This window comes from Pteronotus mesoamericanus, unplaced genomic scaffold, assembly GCF_021234165.1.
Source record: "Pteronotus mesoamericanus isolate MK-2021 breed Mesoamerican mustached bat unplaced genomic scaffold, CSHL_Meso_final scaffold_533, whole genome shotgun sequence".
NCBI lineage: Eukaryota > Metazoa > Chordata > Mammalia > Chiroptera > Mormoopidae > Pteronotus > Pteronotus mesoamericanus.
The window spans coordinates 4,392,142-4,411,526 of NW_026555320.1; the positions used below are offsets into that span (position 1 = coordinate 4,392,142).

Here is a 19,385-nt window from a genome sequence, read left to right on the forward strand (position 1 = left end):
GTACTGATAGGAACATTTTTGTTCCTGTTTTCTGAGTATATACCTAAGAGTGAATAGCTGGATATATTTGATGTTTTAATTACTGGAAATTTTATTTCTGTGCCTGTTCTATCTTAGTTTTGAAATTTTTACTTCAGACAATTTTGAGTGCACTCACTAGTACAGTGAATCCCATGTACCTATTTGCCAGCCCCAGTGCCCATCAACCGGAGGCCACTCTTGCCCCATTCACACTCCCAGCCACTTCCCCACCCCACATTATTTTTTAAAATTTTTATTGCTTTTAGAGGAGAGTGGAGAGAGACATTGAGAGAGACATCGATTTGTTGTTCCACTTATTTATACATTCAGTGGTTGATCCTTGCATGTGTGCTGACAAGGGATCGAACTCTCAACCTTGGCGTATCTGGACAACACTCACCAACTGAGCTACCCAGCCAGGGCTCACACTGTTTGGAAGCATATCTCCAGCATTCTGTCATTTCATCCGCTGGTGGTTTAGTGTGTGTTTCTGGAAGACAGTGTAAGCACAACACCTGCTTCATGCTCCTCTCAGGTCCTACTGATCATCTCTGGGGGTTTGTATCATGGTCCTCCTGTTGGGTTGTGGCCCCCAGTTCCTGTTACTCCTCATCTTGGTGAGGTTGCTGAGCTCACCTGTTTTTTCCAGGCTGCCTTTGAACCAGGAAGCAGCACAGCATAAAGTTGGGAGGTTACCTTAGGACTTTGGAATGCCAGTCATGGTTGTGGGCACACCTTCAGTTGGGTTCATTTTTCCTGTGTACAAGGTCGGTTGATCTGAGAGAAAGATCAGATCTTTTTGATCTTTCGGAAAGGTTGGCGGGTACTTGTGTGCTTAGGCCTGCGGCTGCACTGTCCTGGGGTACGTGGTCTTTGCCTGATGTTCCAGGAGTCTGGGGGTGCCACCTTCAGGACCGCTGGGCCCAGCAGTCCTCCCAGACCTTGCCCCTCAGTTGAAGGACTATGGACATCAAACTTGGGTTTGGAACTATTACTTAGGAAAGGTAAAGTTTTTCAGAACAGAGAAACTACAGGATAAATATTAGACGTGGGAGCCCCAAAATACTCTAGCTTCCCTCTCCTGTCCCCCTTGTGCTCAGCACTTGCATCTGTTTTCCCGCGGCCCTGAGCCCGGGGTGGCTCCTGGGTGGACCCAGAGGGCTGGTTCAAGGATGCAGCAACAGGGACAAAGAGCCCCACAGATACTTTATCATTTGGAATAATTAGCCCATAAATTCTCCACAGCCATTTTTCTCTGAGGCAGTCAAGTTTGGGTAGAAAAACATAGCACCATATTTTGATTCCTGAGGCGTCTGGATGTGCACCCTCCCGCATTCTCACGCTGCCTGGTTGTGACGCGCCGTTACTGCCAGTTTGAGTTGATGACACTACTGCCCACCAGCCCCCCAGTCAGTCAAGTGGCAGCCGGGCAGACTGCCACCTCCTGCTGTTCCAGCCTGTCTCGCCTTTCTTCCTCTTCCATCTCATGTCCTGAGTGGAGGAGTTGACAGTAACTCAATTTTAGTGAAAGAAAGAAGAAAGTTACTTATGTCTTTAGGTGTGGGAGGTATGGACCAGACAGCTGGTGGCGTCACTGCGAGGCTCACTGTGTGTCTCCAGAGTGGGGACCCTGAGTCTGATACTGGGAAAGCCTGGCTCCAGCCTGCTCACATACGCGTTTAGCTCTGGGAACTCTGAACATGGCGATGGTTTTTTCCTCCAAGAGGGAAGGCTCCTGGGAAGGGAAGATGAAACTATTTTTAATCTTAAGCAAACATAACCCAATGTGGTAATTTCAAGCCCTAGTGTTGACATTTTCTTCCATTGTAACCTAAGTCATTTTGAAAAACAAAGTCCTTTTTTGTATAGTGGTGTTCATCGTGTTTCTGGAGGAAAATGCTTTTCCCCTTACAAAGCCAGAGGCCCTGGGATCCTGGTGGGCTGTGCATTTTGAATCGTGCAGTCTGGGGGTGCGGTGCTTGGCACCCAGGATGCTTGCGGACCAAGTGCTGGGTGGGAGGTGAATGTGTGTGGGGGGGTGGGTTAGGGGTCCGTAGGCTGTCGTGGTGTACAGCGCTCGTCCTGACTTTGTCTCATACTGTTGACGAGTGTCCCGGCTTTGCCAAGGGAGAACTGGGATCCCGAGAGGGCAGATGGGCCACGCCCGCGTTCCTCTTTCTTACCGCTGTTTTCTTTCCATTTTACATGGCCTACATTTTTATAACTTTTAAATTTTGATCTAACTTCAAACTTCTAGGATAATTGCAAGAATACTAAAAGGAACTCCTGAATACCTTTTTACCTTGAGTTACCATTTGTCACATTTTGCCTTGTTTGCTTTTGTCATTCCCTTGTCTGTGTGTATAGTTCCAGTCCCCCGCCCCCACCCCAGCCATCTGAGCAATTGGGAAACATTATGCCCCTTTATTGCTAAATACTTAATTGTGTATTTCCTAAGAAGAAGGACATTCTCTTAAGTAATTGCTGTACATCTACCAATATAAAATATGAGGAAATTTAACATTGGTATAATATCTGATCTATAGTCCATATTCAGGTTTCCTCAGCTGTCCAGTAGCGTCTTTGATAGCCCCACATGAGTAGGCACGAGATACTGGTTTGTTGATGATCAGCTCTGGTGAAGGAGTTGCCTGGCAGTTTTCTCGACTGTACAGTTGCTGTTTTTCCCTTTGTTTGAAAAACAATTTATGGGGGGGGGGGGGGGGGATACTGTGAAGCTGTGTAAATATCCTGTTCCTCCTCAGACCTTGACCCTTCCTTTCAGCATCCGGCGATGCTCCTAAGACCATCATTCCTTCTGTGTTGTTCTCACTTACTCTAAGAACAGTATCCTCCTTTCTCCATGTATGTGTTCAGTGATTTATTTAAATTACTTCATATTGATAACTTGTTCAGTGTGATACAGCTTATTCTTGTCATTCATTTTGATACCTTGCTTGTCCCAGGTGTGACCAGTGCACGCTCCTTCAAGCTGGCTCCCGTGTTCTTTTGACATGTCCCCATGATTGAGCATTTCCTGACTGGTGCAGTAAGACATTGCAGGCTCCTTTCCCCAGCCTGGCACCAGCCTTTTTCACAAGGAGCCTTGGTTCTGTTTGAGTTGAAGTGGCACTGAGAAACCAAGGTATGGAAGCATGACACATATTTTTACGTATTTAAAGTATTTTAAAATAAATACAATTTTGGATTTAGTTAGTTTATCATGTTGTAGTTGAATAAAGGATTTTCATGAGTGTCCAGTTCTTGACTTTTCATTAAAATTGGAACAAGTAATACATGATATTAGCACAAATGTAATGGAGTTAGAATTAAAGAACAGTTGGGGGAAGATAGGGTGGTATCTGATACTGAGTAGGTGGTCAAAATTCTTTGAATAAAAATCATCATGGAAATATATTCCCACTGTGTGTTTCTTCGTTAGAGCTAGGTGTGTATGAAAAAAGAAAAGCAGCTATTGCAGAAGCAAACAGTAGGTGTTCTTGTGATGTTTATCTAGTGTCCTTCCTCCAAAGAATGAAACAAACACCAGATATCATTTAATTTGCCATTTGCCCAAGTTATCTGTGCTTATGCTTCGGATCATTGTTTACCTGGTGTTATTTTTATCATATTTGCCTAGCAGGCAGGGTTTCTGAGAAGAGGCTTAGATTTATAAAGTATTTTTCCCTGTTTTTTTAAAAAAATACAATTGTTTCTTAAAAATCCTGTTGTCCAGCCCTGGCTGATGTGGCTCAGTGGATTGAGCGCAGGCCTGCGAACCAAAGGGTTGTGGTTCGATACCCAGTCCAGGCACATGCCTGGATCTCAGGCCAGGTCCCCGGTTGGGGGCGCATGAGAGGTAACCACACACTGGTGTTCCTATCCCTCTCTTTCTCCCTCCCTTCCCCTTTCTCTAAAAAATAAATAAAATATTTTTAAAAAAACCCATTAAAAATCCTGTTGGCCAAAAAACCTCCCTAGGCTCTATTGTACTTGCTGTCAGCTCTGCTATCTGAGACCTCTGATAGTCACTGACCTCTTGCCTGCCCAATACCCAGGGGACAGCCTCAGTGGAGGTTCTAGTGGCCAGGACCACTGCTTTCCTGTTGAGGGGCAGATGACATCAGAACATGTTCACTTTCCATCAGAACGTTTCGGGAGTGATTTCCTTAAAGCCTACTGTGTCAGGCGCATAACGAGAGCCGTGCACTAATCATTGAGAGGCCTTGGGGCCCAGGCGCTGCAGTCGGGGGTGTGTGGTTGCCCAGCAGAACATGAGACCTGGGGAAGTACCCAGGACCAGACAGGCGCACACCGGCCTGTACTAGGTGCCTGCTGAGTCTCAGAAGCCTGTGGAGGAAGAGGCCTTGTCACTTCCTTGGCCCCATGGCAGTGTCAGATTTAACATTGTACTTAGTAGTTAGTCTGTAAAAGCAGAAAGTAGCTGAGCTCTCTGGACACATTGAAGGTAGTTAAAAAACCCAATGTGCAGACTTTCAGTTTGCCTTCTTAGAATTGTTTCCAGAGCCAACTGTCCCAGAAGCTGCTGCGCAAGTTTGCAGTTGCACCAAACCTTGTGGTGCGGGAGGTGGAAACTCTGGTGCTGAGGTTGTGCCCGGTGACTTCCTGCTGCTTAGCTCTTCTGCAAGTAGAGAGTGTGAGTGAGTTTTTGAGGTGTCTGGATGATCAGTTTTCAAAGAGAGCTTGGTTAAAAAAACATCCTGTAGCTCTCTAGATAAATGCTGCTGGCACTTGATGAAGTTGGCTATATATTTAGTTCTTTGTCCCAAAGAAGCCTGGATTGTCCCCTGATCGTTTGCTGAATGTATCTGGTAATGGTCTAAGGCCGGCACAGGCCTGGAGGACTCCCCTTCCCCTGGGGTGAGAAGCATCTCCGAGGAGCCTGTGGTTCCCTCTTTGCTCCCTCTCCAATTCTGAGACAGGGTGCCGGGTTGGACACCTACGTGGGTTTAACAGTCAGCCAGGTCCCGGAAGGGATCCTCCAGTGGGACCCGCAGAGAGTGGGTGAGGACTACTGCTTTTGTGACTTTTTTCCCAGCCGGGTAAGAAATGTTTCAAGCCCCGCCTGTCCTGTTGCCCTGGGACGAACCACTTGGTAAGGGTGTGGAGAACACTCTCCCCAGTCCCTTTTGGTTGCTGCCCTGATTTTCTTGTCTCTGCATCTCCCACTTCCTCATACAGAAATCTTATCAAGGGATAGCTGGGTGGAGGACGAGTGTAGGGACAAGGGCCACATCCTGTTTTATCAGTCAAACTCTAAAGGGCAGCTTAGTCTGAGAAGACAGAATCACAGCTCCATCTACTTGACTCGAGCCATCTCTTTCGCCTAGACCTGTCCTTCCTGTCCTTTTCCTCTGACTGACCGAGGAAGTCCTTAGGGGTTGGGTAGCGACTCTCCCCTGGCTCTGGAAGGGCCAGTTAATTAGAGGACTGTGCCGCCACAGCTCCCTCCTGGGTGCATCTTTATCCCTGTGTGAAGTGACCACAAAGCGGAGGTTCCTGGCTCTTGATTAGGTCTGTTCTTAAGCCCATTGAACTTTTAAGATTCATTGGATAATTTTCTGCAATGAAAAGACATGAATTTTTATTTACAAAAGAGGTCCTTTAAGTAGTTACCTTCCAGCACAAATGATTTACGTAGAGACTGTGAAGGTCAGGGCGCTTACGTGCTCACATTAGAAGCCAGTGGAAGATGGATGGGAAATAAAGCATCTGAAGAATTAAGCTGTGGGCTGGTGAGATCTGTCCACCTGGGCTATGAGAGTCCATCTGTGCCTGAAAGGGGCCCAGCTTGGAAATTCAGATCGCAGCTCCATTTGGAAAAAGAAAACAATAATTTCAATGTATCAGGAGATTCTGGCCACCACTGAAAAGTACTTTGTAGCTGCCTCTTTCTCTCCAGTACTTGGAAATGTGTAAAGTATATCTCTACCCTTTTGTTAAGGTGAAAGATCTTTTACATTTGTCTTTCCCTTATCTCTTTGCTTGTAACATTTAATCCTTGAATTCTGTAGTGCAGGAATTTATTTCCAAATAATTACTCTTGCGTGGAAACCTACTCTTCCCCTTGTGCTAGGAAATGGCCAAAGCCTGCAGAAAGAGGAGGTAGAGGTGGGGGCAGTGAGGACAAGGGCGTCGCTCAGGATTCCTTCAGTTGTGTTAACCCTGGTGTGAATTCACCGTGGCAGAGGGTGGACGGCTGGGGATCTCCTGGAGCTTTGAGGAGGAGGAAAGCACTTGGGAGTCACCGATTTCCAGTCTTACTTCTCTGTCAGAGGTGCTTGAACTGGACACAGCTCCCTACATCTAAGCTGTGGTCCTTGAGGAGCAGCCCAGCATCCTGTGCTGGCAAAGGCCAAAATGTGGGATCGACAGGCTCCGGCCCAGGAGCTTTGCCTTCACCAGTTCCCTGGGAACTGGCGCTCTCGGTTGCCACTCCAGGCAAGCGTGAGGTCAGGCATGGCAGGTGTCGCTGTCCTGCTCAGCATTGTCCTGGCTCACTGCGTTAGTGCCTGGCCGTACAGTGGCCCTGGCTTTGCAGAGCAGGCTTCCAAAAATCTGCAGGGCCATCTTCCGGCTGGCTGCTCCCACCTTTGGAAGCACAACCCTCAATCCTACCAGGGAAGTTTGTGATTTTTTAGATTTTGCAGCTGTGGCAAGGCTGAGGTAGGTAGAAGGACCAATTAGAGCCCTGTGTGGGAGGGTCGGAATTCTGCTAGCAAAGAAGTTCTGAGCAGAGAGAGTGGGATGCTAGTTGTGTCTTGTCCTTTTTAAAACAAGGCTTGTTGATCTTTAAATTTCTGGCATGGTTGAAATGTTCTTGATGGTTGAACCTTAAGAATGTGGCCCAAAACAAGTAGGTGGCTGAAATCAGGTCACAGCTTTAAACACCGAAGGTTGAAGAACTTGCCTAGAAAAACACTCAGTACAGTGGAACCCTACAGCGAAGATGCAAGAACTCGTAGTCAGCAGGGGCCAGACACCCCGGCTCGGCTCCTGAGACGTGTGTGGCGAGGCCGCTCGCCGGGCCGAGGGCTGCGGTAGGGCCTGGGCAGGAGCCGTGTGGCCAGGGCCCTCACAGTTCATCCCGCTCCCTGTTTCGGAGTCTCGTCGGCCAGTTAGGTCAGGAGGGCCGGCAGTCAGCACAGTGAGTTAAGTTTTTCTAAATTCACGGAAGTCAGACTAGCATACTCGTTTTGAACTACAGCACTTACTTTTACTCTATTGTAGCATAATGGAAAATACATGAGAAAGCTTAGCTTTGACTTCGAAGTGTGAAATCAGGTGATTATTGCTTTTGTGCTGGGTGAATAATTTCTGGGATTTTAAAGGAAATCCTTTCTTTCCCTATGCTTATGGCTGCTGAGTGCCTACTTGGTGCCAGGCATCTACCGGGCAGGGGGAGAGAACAGCAGAGGGGGCGCCACCCGAGAGCCCTGCCGTGGACCCCGTCCACGCCCCTCCCCTCACGTCCCAGGACGGACAGTGGCCGCCCCGCCCTCATCCCGTCGTCCCACTCTACCTTTGTCCTGAGGTGGGGAGGTGGCTGGGTAGCCAGGGAAGTGTGAGGAGGCAGAAGGCAACTTTTAGTTGTTTGTAAGTACCTGCTTGGAACATGCCTGTTCATAATACATAATTACTTAGTTTATAACCGCTCGTGTTTTATGATTCAGTCATGTATGTAAATCTTAATTGAATATTCTTGCATGAAATATGGGAAGACCTCATGGATCGCAGATGAAGTTTCACACCCATCTCAGTGTAGGGAGTCGGTAAATATGCATAGAAGTGTTAATTATTGTTGCGCTGTCTTGAGATAATTGTAATTTGCTTTAATTGGGTTCTTGGATGCCACACGGGTACGTGGATGTGGTAATTCATTCCCACTTGGATTCTGCTGAGTCTGACCGCCCATCTCTCCCACTTACCCCTTCTTCTCTGCGCCCGCTCCCACTCTAGCTGCTGCAGTCAGATGGACAGGTTGACCTGGGCCCTGTCTTTGGTCTCAGTTTGCCCTTTTCTGTCCTCAGTGCCCTACCTGGGCATCAGTGAGTAAAAAACTGGACCTAAGCCTCATAGGTGTTTTTTTGTTTTTTGTTTTTTTTTCCTGAAATCTAATTGGTGTGACTGAGTAACGTTTTTGGGGTTTTTTTTTAAATTCTCACCCGAGGGCATGTCCTCATTGCTTTTCGAGAGAGAGGAAAACATCGATGTGAGAGAGAAGTATCAAGGGTGGGGGGGGAGGAGAGAAAGAAATTGACTGGTGCCTCCTGCATGCTCGGACCAGGATCCAACCCACAACCTAGGTGTGTGCCCTGATCAGGGATTAAACCCGTGACCTTTCAGCTACAGGATGACTCTCCAACTAAGCCACACAGGCAAGGGATTAGTAATTTAGGAAAAAAAAACCATTTATTTATAATAGTGATAAAATATATGTAATACACAATTTATCATCTTAACTATTGAAAATGTTTGAATTGTAAAAAAAAACACGTAACATCAAATTTACCACCTTAGCCATTTTTCATTGTACAGTTCAGTAGTGAGTAATGTTTAGCAGCCACATACAGAGTTCAGTGGAGTGTAGAAGGAACTGTTTTTCCTTGAGCTTTATCACGTACGATGTTAAAAATCTCCCCAGGTTAAGGCCCACGGTCCAGTGGAGACCTGACTATTCAGGTCCTGGGTTTTGAACCTTGTCTTTCTTTCCTTCCTCTAGGAAAAGGTGCACCTGACTGAGTCTGTACGCAGGTATTAAACCTTTGCTTCCTTCCTGCCTTTGTTGAAAAAACAAACCACCATCAGCAGAAACCACTGCCCTTCCTGGACCTCTGCTTTTGGTATGTGTGGTAGGAGAGAATTTACAAGAATTTTCCAACTGAGGAAAGGGTTCAAACTAGCTTTTCTGTTTGATAGACTGTTGTCTAGAGCTTGCTTCTCACAGGTAGTAATTTTTTTCCCTCACATATTTTGACTTTGGAATCTCTTGCTGTGTATGTGACCCTGGACCCCTTTGGGAGGTGGCTCAGCTCACTGATGGTATCTTCGCGGGGTTGTCCCCACACCTCTGGTGACATTCTCACAGCGTCCAGGCTGGGCAGGAACTTGCCTCATGTCAGGGAAACCTCATCTGCCTCTGGAGCTGCAAGTGAATTTAGGGCGACACCTTGAATCTTCACCAGTGACTTGGCTCAGCACCTTCCTCCTCTGATGCCAAGGAGTGAAAAAGGCCTGCTTTTAACTCAAAGCGGAGGAACCTGCCTGTCTTTTTACTATTTGGAGCCCAAATAAACAATGACTTCACACTATTGTTTTCCATTGTGTTGAATACATCCTGTTGGCCATCAGGATGAGCAGTTTTAAGTTGGTTAACCTTCCAGAATTTTTATATTAATGTTAGACTGACAAAAGCTTTTTTGCTAGTTGGAACCTATAGTGGCTATTTCAGTTAAGTTTTTGCTTTTGACTTTTCCAAAACCATTTAAAACAGGGACATGGAATTTTATAATTTTAGTTTGGTTTTAAAAAGGAAGTTCCATTTTCCTTAAATGTTTTAATTACCATGGCGCATGGTAGCAGTTTGACAGTTTATTTTAGGTAACAGCTCTGGAGGGGGCCCTGGGAGTGGCAGGGTAAGCTGGCTCTGCCTCATTTTGCGTGGTTAATAATGGGTTGAACCTCACTTTTCCTTCTATCTTAGAAGGTGAAAAACTAGGAGGGAGCTGGTCTTTCAGAGTTTTAGTTAAGTTATCTTAAAGTTTCGTTCTTTAAGCTGTCAGCATATGAGGAAATAGTAAGTTTACTCTAAATTGAGTTGATGCCACATATGCGTTTGCCCCTCACATGTGTTGAATGGAAAGTGCTGACCGACTGAGCCTCCTCTGTGGATCGGGCGCCCATTAGCTCTGGGGAGGTGGCCTGCGTGCAGCAGAGCTGCTGCTCTCCTGGGTGGGGGTTCCAGGACTCGCCTTCTGGTTCCCAGTCTGGGCAGAGTAGGGTCATGAGGCCCGTTCCTCATGGGAATATATCCCATCCCTCCTCCTGCAAGGCACGTGCTTCCGTTACATATAGGTAGCGGTTAGTGTTGGTGACAGAGGATTCTGTCCTGCTGAACTCTGTCTGCCTCAGATGCCTGGGGTCCTCACTTGTCACTGTGTAATGTTTTTGATTCTCTATTTATGCCCTTGCTGACCGATCTAGTAAATTACAAATACGCCTGCTTCCAGGACAGATTTTATGTGTTTTGGTTTACGAAGGTCATCACCTTTGGGGCTCTGCTGGACTTGTGATTTTTTTCCTTCTGGAGTCCCGGTGTGGGAGAAAGGAAGCAGGGCTTGGCCCTGGGGGTGTTGGCCCCACCCTCAGCCAGGCTGGCCCCTCCCTCTGGGTGCAGAGCTTCCCCTGAGTGAGCCTCAGGGCCTGGGCTCCCTGGGCCTTTCCCAGAGCCCAGACGGGCCTTTCATCACTGAAAAATTCCCCAGGGGCCTGGTGGAGGGGCTCAGCTATTCTTCCTCTTCCCCAGGCAGCCACCTGTGGCGGGGTGCTGCCTCCCCTGCAGAGTTAGGTGCTGCACGTCGACCCGGCCCAGGAAGGGGTGGGAAGGATACCTAGGGCACTGTGGGCTCCTATCCCTGGTGCTGGTGGCTCTTGGGGCAGGAGTGCAGGTTTTTCCTGAGAGAAGAGGGAGGGCGCAGCCTGAGTGTCTGCTCGGGGACAGCAGTGACCCAAAGCTGTGACGTGTCCAAGCTTTGCAGGCTCGAACGCTTTTAAGGTTTCCCTGCCCCCTGGGTGGACTGTCTGGGACTAAGATGGGATTGCTTCCTGGCAGCTGTGCTACCATCACATCGTACGCCATGGCTGTGGAGCGTGTGCTTGGAGAGCCAGGTGCTTTGCCAGGCCTCTGGGAAGGTCCCTCTTCGTAGCGTTGGGTTCCACTGGAGTCCGGGGAGGTGCTGAGCCCAGACGTAGTGGTGGGCACTGCGCTGGGTAGTGACACTCATTCCCTCCACCCAGCTCTCAGTAGGGGGCCCTCGGCAGCCTCTGTGAGCCCGTCAGTGGGGAGGTCTGCTGAGCCAATTCCTGGGTTGCCCCGAGCATTCCCCGCTGTTACAGAGGGTACAGTGTGAGTGCGCGTGTGCAGTGTTAAAGCGAGCGGCTGTGCCAGAAAGACCGCTTGACTCGGATCATAGTCTTTCTCTGACTCCTGAGCCCCTTCTCCCACCACATTCTGCCCACAGGTTCTGTGTGACTGTGGTTGAATGTCACTTCTCTTTGGGCCTTGGTCCCTGAAAAATGATGAAGAGGGTCTCTGCAGTGCCTCCTGCTCCAAATGACCAAGTGTATGAGTAGGTGTAAAAACCTTCCAGAGGGACGTCCTGATTGGGCTGTGTGGGCGCGGCCTGCCACATTCCTAGCATGGGGAGCTGTGACCCTTGCTTATAGAAAGCCAGCATCAGAAAGACACAAGGCTGCTTTTCGCCAAGTTGCATAAAGATCTTTTTCTCCCCAGAGCATGGAAAACCAATACATAGCAGTTGGAGTTGTGCCTGGGACATCGTCTGCTTGCTAAATGCAGAGCACTTAGTCATGAAACAGATACCCGACGTCGTCATGTGTCCGCAGATAGCAGGCTGAGCTTATGTTTTAGTGACAGGGTGTGTCTCATACTGTTGCTGTTTTCTAATTAGCTGAGAATTTTAAGATGGCGAATGAATTAAAAAGTAAAAGACAAACTGGATCTAATAAGTGGAAAAGTAAGTAAACTAAAGAGTAAAGACATAGGAAGAAGCTTAAAAGGAAAAAGAAAAGGCCTGTATTCTCCCCATTCATTGAATAGGTGTGTGTCTGGCACTATGATACATCAGTGATTGCAAGAGCAGTGATTGCAGTCCCTGCCCTTCCACAGTGCACCACCCTTCCAGCCAGTCTTGTGGGATGTTGGTTGAGCTGAACCATTTACGGAATGTATGAGAAAGAAAAGGCCATTCAAGTAAGCACTGTGCAACAGTAAAGGAAACACTAAAGTTACAATTTAAGATAGCACAAAAGACCTAGAAATTTCTATTTTTCTGTTTTTTAAAGACATTATTTATTTATTTTTAGAGAGAGGGGAAGGGAGGGAGAAAGAGGGAGAGAAACATCAGTGTTCAAGAGAAACATTGATTGGTTGCCTCTCAGATGCCCCTAACTGGGAACCTGGTGGGCAATCTGGGCATGTGCCCTAAGCGGTAATTGAACTGGTGACCTTTCAGTTTGTGGGTCCTTTTTATTTTTTCTATGGTGTCCCTTATTGTACAGACATTGAATTTTAATTCAAATATATCTTTTTTAAAAAATACTTATTTTTGGAGAGGGGGAAGGGAGGGAGAAAATGAGGGAGAGAAACATCAATCACACTGATTGGTTGCCTCTTGAACATGCCCCACGCCCTGACTGGGGACCAAACCTGAGACTCAGGCATGTGCCCTGACTGGGAATCGAACTGGCGACCTTTTGGTTGGCAGGCCAGCATTCAGTCCACTGAGTCACACCAACCAGGGCTTTTTTAAGATTTAGAAGAAATGTTTGAGAAAATTGTGGATTCACATGCAGTTGTTAAAAATAATACAGAGAGAGCCTTTGTACCCTTTATCCAGTTTTCCCCCATGATAAAAATCTTTTAAAACTATAGTATTGATACAGTATTAACGAGGTTATTGACATTGATACAGTCAAAATACAGAACATTTTCATGACCATGAAGATCACTCACATTGCTCTGTTGTAGCCTAAGCTACTTCCCTTTTGCCCTGACTCTCTCTTTAACCCCTGGTAACTACTAATTTGTTCTCTATTTCTATAATTTTATCACTTCAAGAATGTTATAAAAATTAAATCATATAGAATGCAACCTTTTGGAATTAGCACTTTTCACTCATCATAATTCCCTTGAGTGTGACACATCCAGGTTATTGAGTGTGTCAGTAGTTAGCATTTCATAGTTTGGATGTACACAGTTTGTTCAGCCATTCTTCCACTGAAAGACATTGAATTGCACCATTTGTAGAAAAAGCTATTCCCCCCACCCCTCACTGAATTGCTTTTGCATCTTTGTCAAAAGTCAGTTGGGCATTCTTCTATAGGTCTGTTTCTGGATTGTTAAAAATTTTTTCCTTTCCAGTTTATATGCTTTCCCTCCCTCTTTTCTTGCCTTATTACACTGGTTAGACCTTCTAGCACTGTGTCAAATAAAAGTGATGAGAGCAGACTTCTTTGCCTTGTTTCTAATCTTAAGGAGAAAGCATTCAATCTGTCATTAAGTAGAATGTTAGCAATATGTTTTTTGTAGATGCTCTTTATCAAGTTGAGAAAGTTCTCTGTTCCTGTTTTTCTGAGAGAGTCTGGCATGAATGGCTGTTGAATTTTATCAGGTACTTTTTCTCTGTCAGTTGATAGGATTGTGTGTTTTTTTATTCTTTAGTTTGTTAATGTAGCAGGTTATATTGATTGATTTTCAAATACTGAACTGGTTTTGTATCGTTGGAATAAGTACCACTTGGTTATGGTGTATCATTCTTTTTATATATTGCTAAATTCTATTTGATAATATTTTGTTAAAAACTTTTTGTAAATTTTTTTGTGGCTTGTTCATGAGATTTAATGATCTGTATTTTCTTTTTCTTTTTCTTTTTTGGTGTAGGCTTTGTCTGGTTTTGGTATAAGTGTAATGTTAGCTGCATAAAATGAATAGGAAAGTGTTCCTATGCTTTCTGGAAAAGATTGTGTAGAATTCATGTTATTTTTTCTGTAAATGTTTGGTAGAATTTACTAGTGAAGCCATCTGGACCTGGAGATTTCTTTTTGTGGGTGTTTTTTAAAGATTTTATTCATTTATTTTTTAGAGATGGGGAAGGGAGGGAGAAAGAGGGTGAGAAACACTGATGTGTGAGAGATATATTGATTGGTTGCCTCTTGCACTCCCCTAAATGGGGACCTGACCACAACCCAGGCATGTGCCCTGACTGGGAATCAAACTTGTGACCTTTTCATTCAGGCTGGTGCTCAGTCCTCTGAGCCACACCAACCAGGTCAATTTCACTGATTTTTGCTCTTTATGATTTTTTTTTTTTTTTTTTTTTTTTGGCTTGCTTTGGGTTTATTTGGGCTTTTTTTTTTTTTTTTTTTTTTTTTTTTTTAAAGAATCTTGGTAGGAGCACAGATTATTGGTTTGAGACTTCCTTATTTTCTAGGATTCAGGGCTATAAATTCACCTCTAAGCACTGCTTTAGTTGTGTTCCACAAATTTTAATACAACTCTACAAATGTGTTTTTTTAATTCAGTTCAGTGTAATTTTTTATATCCCTTGAGACTTCCTCTCTGACCCTGGGATTATTTAGAGGTATGTTGTATCATTTTCAAGTGTTTGGAGAGTTTCCTGTTTTCCTTTAGTTACTAATTTCTGACTTGATTCCATTGTGGTTGGAGAACACATTCAGTATTATTTCATTTCCTTTAAATTTGTCTAGGTTTGGCTCTGGCTGGGTGGCTCAGTTAGTTGGAGCATCATCCCATACACCAAAAGGTTTCGGGTTCAATTCCTGGTCAGGGCACATACCTGGGTTGCGGGTTCGATTCCTATTCAGGGTGCGTATGGGAAACAACTGATCAGTGTTTCTCAAATATCTGTCCCCCCCCTCCCCCATCAATAAATATATCCTCAGGTAAGCGTTAAGAAGTTTTTCGTTGAGGTGTGTTTCATGGTCTTGGATATATTCTATTTGGGTATATGTTCCATGAACATTTGAAAAGAATGTGTGTTCTATTCTCAGGTGGGGGCTTTGTAAAGGTCTGGTAGATCTTGTTGACTGATGGTATTTTTGAATTCTTTTGAATCCTTGCTAATTTTCTTTCTAGTTATTCTGTCAATTGTTGAGAGAGAGGTATTGAAGTTTCTAATTAGAATTGTGGATTGTTAAATTTTTTCTTTCAGTTGTCAGTTTTTGCTTTACCTATTTTGTAGCTCTGTTGTTTGGTGCTCAGACATTTGAGATGGTTATTGTTCCTGGTGGATTGACCCTTTTGTCTGTATATGATGTCCTTCCCTGTCTCTGACAATTTTCTTTGCTCTGAAGTCTAGTTTATCTCATGTTAATACACATACAGCCACTCTTGCTTTCCTTTAATATTTGCATATATTTTTCCGTCCTTTTACTCTCTACTTGTCTTTGTCATCTTGGTATTGTCATTTATTGATTGCCTTTTTTTCATTCAGTTTTTGATCTTCCTGGGTCTTGGTAGATTTTTTTTTTAGTTGAAACTTGGACAACTTTGTGTTTTGTTCTGAAACTCTAAATTCTGTTTTAGCTGGCTTTTTCTAGTACTTCTCTAGCAGGGGAAAGGTAGGGGAAGTGCTGCCTGATTACTGGGAAGTGGAGGTTGAAGTGCAGTTTCCCCACTCAGCCTTTGTCGACACCTGAAGGTGGCGAAGTCCTTGTTACTGCTGGGCAGGGGTGGAAATTTCAGTTCTCCAGGCATCACTACCAATGAGCAGTGGTTAAAGTCCTGGCCCTTCTCAAGTCCTCCTGGGACCATCTTAGCTGGGAGGGGGAGAGGCTCCTTGTTACTGCTTGGGTGGGCCCAGAAATATAGGTTCCCCTGTGGTTCCCATGGACACTGAATGGCTGGAAGAGGAGGAGGGCGAGGGCAGCATATGACATGGGCACTGGCCCGTGGGGATGGAAGTCCCTCCTTGGCCTTCTCTGACACTACCTCAGTGGGGACATGAGGGTGCCTTGTTACAGCCTCAGGAAGGTGGAGGTCTAAGTTCCCCACTTGGACTTTGCTGGTGTGGGTGGGAGTGGAGCCCTGGTTTTTTTCTGTGGTGTTTGGCTAGAATAGAGCTGTTATTGTCTAAATGTTTTCTGCCTCGCTAGGCTACCCTCTTCCTGCTCCTTTGGCTAAAGAGAGCAGACTTTTGTTGGAACCTTTATTGTCTCATCATTGGCATTTCTGGGTTGCCAGCTTCTTCAACTCCAGTTCTGGGATATACGAGGCAAGAAGAAAACCCAGGGAATTCACCACTGTCTTTCCTCGGATCCTGGGGTCCCTAGCTGGTCTGCCTCCACTTAACCAAGTCCTAAGTTTTTTTTGTTTGTTTGTTTGTTTGTTTTTAAGATACTTATTTATTTTCAGAGAGAGGGGAAGTGAGGAAGGAAGAAAGAGAAAGATTGATGGGTTGCCCTCTCGCACACCCCGAACTGGGAACCTGGCCTGCAACCCAGGCATGTGCCCTGACTGGGAATTGAACCAGCGACCTTTTGGTTCACAGGACTACACTCAGTCTGCTGAGCCATACCTGCCAGGGCTTATGTTTATTTTACATGTAATGTCTAGGGATTTTCATTGTACTTGGTGGAAAACCAGCGAAGTATATTTCTACTCCGTTTTCCTGGAAGTCCAGTGGGCTTTTTCTTTTATGTTTTGTATTTTTTGATGTCTTTTAAAATGAAACCCTTCCTTGTCCTGACATTCAGCTATATTCTAAACAATTTTTAATTCTTTTTGCATTTGTGTGTGTAATCCACCTGGGATTTATCTCGTCTGTGATGGAAAAGTAAGGGAGGAACCTAATTGGCCACTTGTTCCAGAACTTTTGAACAGCTCCTTTGCAAAGCTGGCTTTTGGCCCTCCCTCTGGTTCCACAGTCAGCTGGCTACTCTCTGCACGAGACTTTGCCTTAAATATAGTGGCTTTAGGATAAGTTTTTCTTTGGTGCAATGAGACTCCCAGCCGCCAAAATTGTTTCACTTTCTTTGGGTTTGGCTTTGTATCATGAATTTTAGCTCAAAAACAAAATAAGAACCAGAAGAGCAAAATAAATAGCAAAAAAAATTTTTTTTTTATGCTGGAATTGGCTTGGTTTGCATCGACTTTAGAGTACACTGCTCATTTCAGTGGCTGTGTTTTCTTTAGCAATTTTACCTACTTTGCATTACCTAGGTCAAAAAATATATCACGTGGCCCCTCAACAGCTTGGCTTGGGGGAGGGCTTAATCCTTTTTGAGAATGAGAAATTGTTCGTGATGGCTATGGTCGCTTGTCACCCAAGAAAGCCCCACAGTGCATCTGTGGCTGCCAGCCTTAGAGCAGGTCTGAAGCTGGAGTGGGGGAGAGGGGACAATGTGCAGGATTCTAGTTACTCTGTTGGGTGTGGGGGAGCAAGAGAGGCCAATAAGTGTGGTTCACTGACACTGAGTTGGCAAATATATTATTAATAAATGAGTCCTGTGATTAGTGCTTGGAGTATGAGGGAGGAGTGGGTATTTGTTGCATGTCTCTGTGCAAAAACATGTTTTTTTTTTTTTAGTGTTTTCAAGAGTATTTTTTAAAGACTTAATAGTTGTTGTATTTGGTACATTGCTTTATCTCTGTGTATATACATGCATGTGTTTTTCCCAAAGACCATTTCAAAGTGAGTTGCAGAGATTTTTGGTGTTTTGTCCGAGTACTTTAAAATTGAGGACAGTCTCTTACAGAGACACACCACCATCATTTCACCTAGGAAAAATAACAATAAATCTTATCTCCAGCCCATATGCAGAATTCCCCAGTTACTCCTTTGGGAGCTAGACTTGTGTGTTTTTTTGTTTGTTTGTTTTTGAAGTAAATCCAGCATCTAGTCAAGATGCACATTCTATACCTGCTTGCTGTCTCTAAATCTAGAGTAGTCCCCTGGTGTTTAGGGGTGACAGCATTTGGGCAAACCAAGCCAGTTATCTTATAGAAGGTCCCACGTTCTCGATTTGTCTGATTGTGTCTGCATGACTCCTGTGTTGCTTGCAAAGTAGAAGTGAGGCCCAGAGTAGCATTGCCCAACAGAAATACAATGTGAGCCATATATGTGTCACATAAATATAAGGAAGTAGAATGAATTTTAATACTATCTTTAATATATTTCTTTGTTATTTGCCATTTATTAATATTTGTTACCTAATGTATTTATGTTCAAAGTACTATTTCAATATGTAATGAATATTTAAAAGTATTAATGAGCTATTTTACCTTCCTTTTTTATACAAAGTTTTAAAAATTCTCTGTGTACTTTACACATAGTGAGCCAGCCACATTTCCAGTGCTCAGTAGCCACATGTAGCTGGTGGCTCTGCACTGGACAGCACAGAATGAGACTTGGTCCAACTCAGGACAGGTATTTTTCGCAGGAACATTTGCAGGGTAGTAACTGCCTGTGCACAACTTTGAAATCATGGGGGTTGCTGAAGTCTGAGACGATTCTTCTTCTTTTTCAGGCTCTGAGTGCTCTGGGATGGAGCAGGTGTGCAGAGGGTGAGGCCCCGGCTCTGGGACCACATCGCTTACTTCCTTCCATCGTGAGACTGTCGGCTTGAGCAGACCTGACCCCCCGGATGAGGATGTCTGTGGGCCTTTCACTGCTGCTCCCTCTCTGGGGGAGGACCTTTCTCCTTCTGCTCTGTGTGTCCGTGACTCGGTCCCACTGGCCGAGTGAACCGTCAGTGGCCATCAGGGACTGGGAGAACCAGCTTGAGGCATCCATGCACTCGGTGCTCTCTGACCTCCCCGAGGCGGTTCCCACGGTGGTTGGCATTCCTGATGGCACAGCTGTCGTTGGGCGCTCATTTCGAGTGACCATTCCAACAGATTTAATTGCCTCCAATGGAGACATCATCAAGGTGAGAGACTGGTTATAAAAAGTAAATGAGGAAGAATTCTCATCTTCCATTTCAGTTTTAGGTTTTAGTTTTTTAGATCTACGCTCTAGTAATTATGAGCTCAGTTTTTCCAGAACCTCCTAAGTGTCCGAGGGACAGCCACTGATGTTCCCATGTAGCTCAGAGGAACATCCTAAACCTTTATTCTTGCTCCCATTTTGAGGTTTTCACCATTTAAATGCCTTTACATTTGTACTCTGAAAGATCTTTTGGTCATTGAGTTAGGGATTTGATGGAAAAAATGTATAGGGAAAGGTCTTCTTTCATTAACCATGGGATTAAACCCAAGAAATATATAACTTTTAATTGCTTTGAACCTATTGTTTTTTAAATTTTTTAAATTTTATTTTTATTTTGAAAAATAAATTTTTTAAAAAATATTTTAAAAAAATATTTTAAATTTATTTTAGACAGAGGGGAAGGGAGGGAGAAAGAGGAGGGAAATATATAACTTTTAATTGCTTTGAACCTATTGTTTTTTTAAATTTTTTAAATTTTATTTTTATTTTGAAAAATAAATTTTTTAAAAAATATTTAAAAAAAATATTTTAAATTTATTTTAGACAGAGGGGAAGGGAGGGAGAAAGAGGAGGGAAACATGAATATGTGGTTGC

General features: G+C 44.6%; 1 protein-coding gene across 8 annotated transcripts in view; it reads left to right on the forward strand.

Moving 5' to 3' along the window:
- DAG1 (dystroglycan 1) overlaps window positions 1-19,385 on the forward strand; it is a 50,451-nt gene that overhangs the window by 15,802 nt on the left and 15,264 nt on the right. For 5 of the 8 annotated variants that reach the window (XM_054594648.1, XM_054594647.1, XM_054594645.1 and 2 more), the window contains one exon: window positions 18,331-18,732. In XM_054594648.1, coding sequence (XP_054450623.1) covers window positions 18,448-18,732 — 285 coding nt within the window. In that variant the 5' untranslated portion in view covers window positions 18,331-18,447. Of the gene's footprint in view, window positions 1-2,814; window positions 3,167-8,764; window positions 8,886-18,330; window positions 18,733-19,385 lie in introns of those variants that run through there. The other 3 variants (XM_054594643.1, XM_054594642.1, XM_054594641.1) reach the window with 2 other exon arrangements.